Source organism: Gavialis gangeticus, unplaced genomic scaffold (genome assembly GCF_001723915.1).
Source record: "Gavialis gangeticus isolate Ggan-Ray unplaced genomic scaffold, GavGan_comp1, whole genome shotgun sequence".
NCBI classification, from domain to species: Eukaryota; Metazoa; Chordata; order Crocodylia; family Gavialidae; genus Gavialis; species Gavialis gangeticus.
In genome coordinates, this window is record NW_017729032.1 from 49,706,995 (window position 1) to 49,716,617 (window position 9,623).

At 41.9% G+C, this 9,623-nt stretch overlaps 1 protein-coding gene across 1 annotated transcript in view; it reads left to right on the top strand.

Moving 5' to 3' along the window:
- B3GLCT (beta 3-glucosyltransferase) overlaps positions 1-9,623 on the top strand; it is a 222,974-nt gene that overhangs the window by 156,764 nt on the left and 56,587 nt on the right. Inside the window, 1 exon segment of the mRNA XM_019524937.1 lies at positions 8,277-8,413. Within this exon segment, the coding sequence (XP_019380482.1) occupies positions 8,277-8,413 (137 nt within the window).

The window sequence follows — 9,623 nt, forward strand, 5'->3', positions numbered from 1 at the left end:
AAAATAGTGACTTTTAGCTCCCAGGTCCCTCAGAGTATCTATGGTTGAATTCTCCAGCATCCATTGAGGACAAGTGCAAAGTCCTGCACTTAGGACAGAACTATGCCATGCACCAGTACAGGCTGGGGGCTGATTGGCTCAGCAGCAGCTCTGCAGAAAAGGACGTGGCCGTTACAGTGGATTATAAAATGAATATAAGCCAATAGTGTGCCCTTGTTGCGAAGAATGCTAACAGCCTAGTGGGAGGCATTAGTAGGATTGTTGCCAGCAGAGGGAGGGAAGTGATTCTTCCCTTGGTATTGGTGAGGCCACATTTGGGGTACTGTGTCCAGTTTTGGGCCCCTCACTACAGGAAGGTTGTGAACAAATTGGAGAGAATCCAGTGGAGGACAACAAAAATGTTTAGTGGGCTGGTGTATGTGACTTCTGAGAAGAAGCTGATGACACTGGGTTTATTTAGTCTGCAGAAGAGAAGATGAAGAGCAGATTTAATAGCAGCCTTCAACTACCTGAAGGGTAGTTCCGATTAGAATGGAGCTAGATTGTTCTCAGTGGTGGCAGATGGCAGAACAAGGAGCAGTGGTCTCAAGTTGCAGCAGGGGAAGTTTAGTTAGGTATTAGGAAAAACTGTCTCACAAGGAGAATAGTAAGTCCCTGAAACCAAGTTACCCAGAGAGGTTGTGGAATCTCCATCCTTGGAGGTTTTTAAGACCCAGCTAGGCAAAGCCTTGGCTGATCTAGTTGCGGCTGGTCCTGGTTTGAGCAGGGCTTGGACCAGATGATCTCCTGGGATCCCTTCCAACCCTGATTTTCTATGGTTCTGTGATTTTAACATATCAGAAACACCTGAAAGCTTTGAAACATTACTATTAATGATGTCTTCGGAAAATCCTCCATGTCAATTGGGAGGACAGAAGAATAAATGCCAGCATTTTGGCTCAAGCAAGTGTTAACTCATCAATATTGTAACTAAAGTCCACAGATGAATTGATATCAGGGTGGGCAGGAATCTAATTAAAATACTTGGGCAAAATGGTCAAGAGCCGTAAGTTTTAACCAGATAACATAAGAGTTAAAACTGAGGCTGGATATCCGCTAGGTTTTATATGAGAATTTTCACAAAATAAATGCACGCACAGAAATATATTAAACCAAATGTAAGTATATTGTTAGATACAATTAAATATAAATTATAAACAGGATAGAACAGTAAAGGAAAAAGTTATATTAACATATACCAGAGTCATGCAGCAATTTTCATTCTAGGAACAGAGATAAGTTGGCATTGTTTCACAACCCTAGCTACTGGCCCACAGATACACAAATTCATACTCCCTCTGTCATGCAAAATAGTTTCTTCTTTCTCAAATGGTCAGCTATTACAGAGCTTACATACACCAGACCTTTTTATAGTCGCATCAAATCACTCAGCTAAATACTTCACTCACACTATCAGGCAAATGTACACTACCCTTCCTGCCGTCCTGATCCTTAACTTCATTTCTCTGGGCTCGCTCAACAGAAAGCAGAGACTAAGACCTCCATCATGGTATTAGTGTTTACCACAAGCTATTATTTCTGTAGCTCTAGGAACGTCATGCAAAAAAATTACCAAGGGTTTGATTAGAGAAGAGCTATGTCCAAGTTAGATTCTCCAAGAGCTCACTTACTTCATTACCACCCAGGACCGTAACAGAATCAGCACAGCTCATGGATCAGAATCTTTCTCCCTGGAGGAGTAACCCCCTTCTTCTTCAACACACAGGCTAAGGTCAGACTCTTATACCCCCAAATCACTTCATCTTACTCATCCAATCACTTCACACCAGCCTGTTCATCACCAAGTTTTGTATCAAGCACATGCTCAGACCATATACCGTCTAGTGAAATTCTCACTTGCCTCATGCAGTCTGCAACAATTCCTATCATCAAACTTTGTATCAAACACTCACTTATACCACATCCTATCTAATCAAATGCCTGTGCACATGTTCTACTACACTTGCACACAGCATCATACCTTGTACTCAGCACTTAACAGGTGGATACTAGCCACTACACATGCTTCACAGCAAAACTTGGTCACTTATGTCAGCAAAGGACAAGAGCTCACTCTTGCTAGAATAATTTTACCTGAACTGACTACTACGCATGTGCAGTAGAAGATCCAGGAAGAGCACAGACCAACTGCAGATGCTTCCTCTGCCTGACAAAGGGTGTTTGTGCCCAAAAGCTTGCAAAGAATTTTTTCCTGACTATTTGCATTGGTCTAATAAAAGATATTAATTTTACCCAAAGAACCTTGTTTGTAGAACATCTTACGTAGTCAAATGACAACTATGACAACTCGGGCAGGGGAGTTGTCCAGTGGACTAAAAATTCCTTTCATCACAAACACCACCAACATTGAAGCCATGATTATATAGCATCGGCTCCATTGGACCGGACACGTAATAGAGATGCCTGACAACCAGCTCCCGAAACAGGTCCTGTATTTCCAGCTAGCTAGTGGTCATAGCTTTTGAGGCAGGCAAACAAAGAGACTCAAGGATACTTCGAAGACCAATGTGAAAAAATGTGATATTAACATCAATATCTGGGAGCTCTAAGCACTGAATCATCCCTCCGTAGCATTGTGACATATGACAAGGCATGTCACAATGCCTTGCTATGGAGGCGGATAGATGAGAGACAAAGGGAAAGAGCTGTGACCTAACATCACCTGGATCTACTCGTTCTTCCCGGAACTATTTGCCCTGTTTGCAGTTTAATGCAGTCCTCGACTAACAACATTTCGAGTTACAACATTTTGCACTCACAACGTTTATAAATTGACATCCTGTTTCTAGCATCAGTTTCGACTTTACAATGCTTGATCCGATGCGATGCCACGCCAGCAAACAAGTTCACCGTGTCTCCCTGGAGAACATCTGTCCAAACTTCCTTGGACACTTTCTTTAAGAAAGCAGACAATACTCCTGAAAAGACTCCAGCCAAGAAAGCAGACAATACTCCTGAAAAGACTCCAGCCAAGAACCCTTCAAAAAGTCCAGCAAAGTCACCTCAAAGAAGTCCTTCCAAATCAATGACTACTATTTACAATATAAATACATTAATGTGTATATATATTACTCATCTATAATTGATTGAGTACAAAATTTTGGGTTATTTTTGGTGAAAATAGGATATTGGGCCATGGCTCAGGAACTGATCCCCGATTTATAACATTGTTCCTTATGGGAAAATTGGTTCCCAGTTGCAACGTTTCAACTTAAAATGTGGTTTTCAGGAACCTATTGTCATAAATCTGAGGACTACCTGTATGCAGATCTCAACTTGGCCTCCTCTGACTGAAGGCTCCCCTATTTACTGGACGCCATCATCTTTATATCAAAGGAATGCCAATGACAAGTGCTGCAGGGTTAATTGACTTTAAATTATTTTAAAATCTACTTGCAGATTTTAAATCTGCACACACATTTTGCTTCTGGTTTGAAACCTTAAGCAGTTTAATCAGTAGTTTTACAGGTCATCTTTAACATATAGTTTGTTCTAGGAAAACTTCTGAATTTAAAATTGTTTCTGTATTCTTAACTTACTCCACTGTTTATTGTAGTAGCAGAAGTCTCATATCTGTAAGATGTCTTATACTATAACACTAAGTACCCCTGCAGTAGGTTCCCTGGGAAAAGGATAATTGCATTTTTTGTTTTTGTAAAGCCAGTGTATACCTATGGCCTGGTATAAATTTGTAGGATAATACTTTAATGTGACAGCAAACCTGAGAACAGAATATCAGCTGTAACCTTGGATAAGCTTGTAGCTGTTGACTTGTAGATTAATATTGTTGGCACAATATTGTGAGAGAGGTTGTGTCATTGGGTATAATTGTCTGTTTTTTATAGAGAAGGAAAACTATATATGTTTTTATACCCCAGGAGTCCCAGGAAATAATTTTCAGAGAATACTTTAGTGTAGAAATTAACATACAAAATCGGAATAAGGACAGTTTTTATATATACTTTGTAGCATGTTGGGGTCCCACACTTGACTAGTCTCCCAGTACTGCTATAATATGAAAATTCAGATTTGTGCTGAAACTAGTTTTCAGATAGTATAGATACATATAACATCAAAATTGTTCAACCTTCAAGGCGCTAAATCTAGACTGTGGGAGTTGTGTATTCCTTCATTTTAACCAGTTATAGAATAGAGTATTTTTGTACACAAGAATTTGCATTTTTATGTGTCCTTTTACTCTTTCAATTATTTTTTCTGCTTAAAAGGCTTTCCAGTGCATGCTGTTGTTATTGAAGGTAGAAAAAATTAGAAGTGGGTTTGTGTGTGGTTTTATGGGAATAGCAATTAGAGCCTAAAACCACAGAAGATACTAGGAACTCTACTGGCTGCAATGATGAGCCTATTAAGACTTTCATCTTTAGTTGTTCTGAGGAGCTGGCTTGACTAGGGAGTCAGCTGAATGAGCACACTTCACTTGTCTAAAAATAAAGTGATTATGGGAGCTAGAATTATGAGATTTTCCATATGGGCTTGTACAGATGGCTGCTGAAAATGAGGGACCTCTTGAGGTTGCTGTTTCCTGGTTAAATGTTCATGCAATGTTTCACTTAAAAATATAGACAAAAAGAATGCATTAATGTCAATAAATGACCATACCTTATGTTAAGTAGTATAGTGCTGTCTTGTGTCTACTGAATGTTTTGATTGCAGTACTGTCTTGGTGTTCTCCTTTTTTTCTGAATTTTTGAGGAGGGAAAACACAAACAAATTTGTCTGGAAAGTATAGGGCAAAGAAGAAAAATAGAAAAACTTTATTTCAGGAGACTTGAAGAAGAATGCACTGCATTCAAAAGCTTATCTAAATCTATCCTAACTATGGAGTTGGTTCAATAAAAGGTATCTCCCACAAAAATCCTTGCCTATCACCATCTTAATTTCAGGAGGCAACAATTTTTTATTTCCACGTAGGTTTTAATTCCATGTAAAATTGGATTTAGAATGGCATTCTGACAATCCCTAATTCGGCTGGCATAATAACTAAAATGAATGTGACATTTTATATGTAAAGATGAAATAATTAACTTGCCTTTGAGTCCTGAGGAACGCTGACAAGTTTCTAATTGTTGCTGTAACCTGTCAGAAGCCAAATAGTGTGGTCTGTGAAGCTCTGCTATAGGACTATTACCTCCAATTTGAAAGCTTTTATATAGTCACTGATGTGGTCCAAATGTTCCTAATAGTGCACTGTATCCATAGCTGTGGAAATTGATGTATTCCTCCCTTAGTTATTTTAGGCATGTACCTAATTTTACCTATGTGAGAGGTCTCAATCTTTATTTAGAATGGATCTAAACAGTATTTAAGCTCCTTCAAATATTTTCTGACACAATTGAGAGATCCTGTTTACTTGTACATGATGCACACCTTTTTCTCCAAAATCAGGGTGCATGTCTTAAACAAGGAAGCTTATTTCTTTTGACTGGAATAGAAACATGGAGAGTCATAGCTTCGAGATGGCTGCTAGCTTCTTTCTGGTACTGCAAGCAGGAGAGAGAAAGTCCCAGCTAATTTGAGAGCAGCTGTGAAAAGGTTAACACTGGACTTTCTCTCTCCTGTTTACTGTCCCAGAAAGAAGCTAGGAGCCATTGCATAGCACTACCTCTATGAAAGAGCCAGCTCCAGGCTATGACTCTAGAAAAATTGTTTTTTTCTGTTTTGCCTTCCGAAAGCAAGGTGTGTGGTATGGGAGAAAATATGGCAGTTATAAATTTTGTATCATGAGCAGCCCCCTCCTTTTTTTTGTCAAACCCCATTCATCGCAATTTCTAATTCTCTTGTGTGTGATGCATACAAAACTGAGAACAAACTGCTCGTTGTCAGCTATGTATTGTTTTTGAGGGAGTCTGGCACTTAATCTATTGGCCTTTCAGTATCTCTGGTAAAAGGTAACTGAAGGTGGATTGGCATGAATTCCAAATTGGATGCGATTGAGCTTCCAAAGGAAGGAAGAACATTTTGCGTGAGCTTTCTTCTAATCAATGTTTGAAGTAGTAATTCACTTCTTTGGCTCTCCTGTGGTGAAAGGTGTTGTGGGGTGGGGGGTGGTATGGTGCAGGGTTCAAGGGAAATGATGGTTTGGAGGTACACAATGTACTGAACCCTCTCTTGGGCCCTTTCTACACAGTACAGGTATTGCACAATTAACTGGTTAATTGTACAATTGCTTTAAAACCAGCTACACGTGCAAAGTAATTATCAAACAGTAAAAAGCCCTAACCAGCTATAAAGTTAGACTTTGAAAATGTGAATTAACTTTAGGTGGTTGCTACTGAGCTTTAATCTGCATGTGTTGTAGTTTCCCCTGCAGCTGGGAGCCACATCAGCTGACAGGTCTCTCAGCTACAGGAGTGCATCATGCTCAGCATGAAACCCCTGGGCCCCAGGGATTGAGGCAGCCATGATCTCCCGGACTCAGGGGTGCATGAAACCTGGACGTGGGGGATCAAGGCTGCTGCAGTCCTCTAGGCTTGGGGGTGCATTCCCCCAGCCTCATGGGTGCATGGGGTGTTCCTGCAGCTGGGAGCTCCTCAACTGAGGGGGCTCCATTGTGCCATGGCAGGAGACATGATTGTGTGGATCCTTTATTAAATATCATTGCGCCTTTACCCGCATGTGTAGAGGGGGCCATAAGAACATAAGAAGTGCCATACTGGGTCAGACAAATGATCCTTCTAGCCCTGCTGTTCTGACAGTGACAGGAATGGGTGCTTTAGAGTAAGAGCAATGAACCAGTTATATTTAGAATTTCATAGATTCTAGGGTTGGAAGGGACGTCAGTAGGCCATCTAGTCTGATCCCCTGGCCCTGGCAGAAAAGAAAAGGGTCTCCAAACTTGGAATCATGTGATCCCAGCTAGGTGCCTGTCCAGTCTCCTCTTGAAGACCCCCAAGGATGGGGTGAGCACCACCTCCCTTGGAAGCCCTTTCCAGATCCTGGCAACCCTGACCGTGAAGAACTTTTCTCTAATGTCCAGTTTAAACCTACTCTCCAGTAGCTTATGGCCATTGTTCCTTGTTGTTCCAGGGGGTGCCCTGGTAAACAGATCATTGCCTATTTCATGTTGCTCTCCCCTTATGAATTTGTATGCTGCCACAAGGTCCCCCCCTCAGCCTTCTCTTGAAGAGGCTGAAGAGGTTTAAGGTCCCTTAGCATTTCCTTGTTGGTACTTCCCTACGGGCCTCCAATCAGGAATTATCTTTGCTTTGTTGATTACCCTTCCTGGTATTCACCATCTTGGTTTAGGGATGCCAGAGGAAATATCTCCTACTGGTCTATTGAATATTTATTAAAAGATCTATCATCCATGAATTTGTCTAGTCCCTTTTTTGAGCTGGGTGTACTGGCTGCCTCTACAACTTCTTGTGATAAGGTCCACAGGTTAAATATGTGCTATCTAAGAACCTTGCCTATCTAAAAATATACTTTCTCTAACCTGTGTCTTATTATTTTCAGTGTGTGTCCCCTAGTTCTGTTATTTTGGGACCGACGAATAGCAGTTCCAAGTTCACTTGATCCCTTCATGTTTTTATAGACTTCTGTCATATTCCCCTTCAGCCTTCTTTCCAAACTGCAGAGCCCTAGCCTTTATAGTCTCTCCTGGTATGGCAACTGCTCCATACTCCTGATCATTTGAGTTGTCTTTCTTTGTACTTTTTCTAGTTCTACTATATCTTTTTGAGATGTAGAGACCTGAACTGCACATACTATTAAAGATGTGGGCATGCTATGGATCTGTGTAATTGCATGGTGATATTTTCTGTTTTGTGTTCAGTTTCTTTCTTAATGATACCCAGTATTTTATTAGTTTTTTTTGGTTGCTGCTGCACAATGGGCTGATGTTTTTAGAGAACTATCTACAATGACTCCAAGGCCTGTTTCCTGAGTCATAACAGCTAGATCAGAACTCAGCATTGTTATATATCAATTCCAGTTATTTTTCCCCATGTGCATTACCTTGTACTTGTTGACATTTGAAGTTCATCTGCCATTTTTGTGTCCACTCTCCTGCTCCTGTTTCTTGCCCTTGCCATATGCAAACAAATGAAATTTTAGTAGCTTAATAAAAACGTTACACTTTTCCTCTTTGGTTTTCCAGGCTCTTTGTATTCAGCATGAGTGTTTTATTTTTTTAGTTTTCTTTTATTAAAACAGTATAGTAGATGGACAGAAATTATATCTCCCCTATCTCTTTACAGGAATGGTTTTTAGGAAAAGCATTATATGATGAAGAATCTACAATAATTCACCATTATGCCTTTGCTGAAAATCCTACAGTCTTTAAATTTCCAGATTTTGCTGCTGGCTGGGCCCTCAGCCTTCCACTTGTAAACAAGTAAGAATTGTATTTATGATCTTTTCTAGAATTGCATATTGATCCTTAATTACATACACCTTCAACATTGTCGAAAAAGCCAGTATATGAAACTCTAAGAAGTATTGTTTTCAAGGGTTATGATTGTTCACAGATGAGTTTTTTATATAACATTAATGGTACGCCCGTAATGCAGTGGGCAGAGGTCAGTCTGTAGCTTGTATAGACATACCTGAGCTAGCTTTGAATTGTCTAGCTCAAGTACTGTGAGCAGTGTATCCCTGGCAGCACAGAGTTCAGCATGATCTAGCTGCCCAGGGTTTACTTTGGGTTCTTGGACAAGTTTTACAGCTTGTGCTGAGGTCTGTTCTGCTGCAGTAGCACTGTTATCAGCAGGGATCCAGATTTTCTATTTCCTGTGGAAAAATGCAGATTTTCCCCCTTTAAAGGGGAAAAAAGTGGATTTTCCATTTTATAAACAGCTCCCTGTAGGCTGGCAGAATTTCAGCCTGCAGCAAGCTGCATACAAAAAGGGCACAAAACCCTAAGCCCTGTCTGGAGGGGAAGGGGCAAGGAATGGGTCCTGACGATCTGAGATAAGCTAGGGCTGGCTCAGATTCACTTTGCCTCCTGCAGCCTTTGGGGCAAGTAGGGCCTGGGGTCTGGGGCAGGGACAGCTGGGGACCCCTTCTGGGAGGGATGGCCAGGGCAGGGGGCTGTGAGTCAGCAATGAGGGGCACCAGCAGGGCTGCCGGGGGCCATGTGAGTCAGGTGTAGGTCACGGTGCTAGGGGCAGGGCAGAGGGGGTGATGCTGCCAGGGCTGTGGGAGAAGGGAGGGCAGCGGGGAGAACAAGTAGGGCTGGCGAGGGGCAGGGCAAGAGTGAGCAGATGGGCAACTTGGGCCATGTGGGGGGTGGGGTGGCACTGCTCAGAATCACAAAGCAGCAGGGGCGACAGCCACAGCTAGACCCATGTCCTGGTACAGCGGGGGAGCTGCTGCCAGGAGGGAGGGAGTAGGGGGCAGTGATGAAGGGCTGTGGGTCAGGAGTGAGTGGCATTGGCAAAGCTGGGGGGCTGTGGCTTGGAAGTGAAGGCATTGGCATATCAAGGCTGATCAGCACCACAAAGCAGTGTGGGGGGGCAGCTGCAGTTGTACCTACATCCTGGTGCAGGGAGGAGCTTCTGTGAGTACGGTGCAAGTGGGGGATAGGCAGCAGCTGCAGGTTGGGA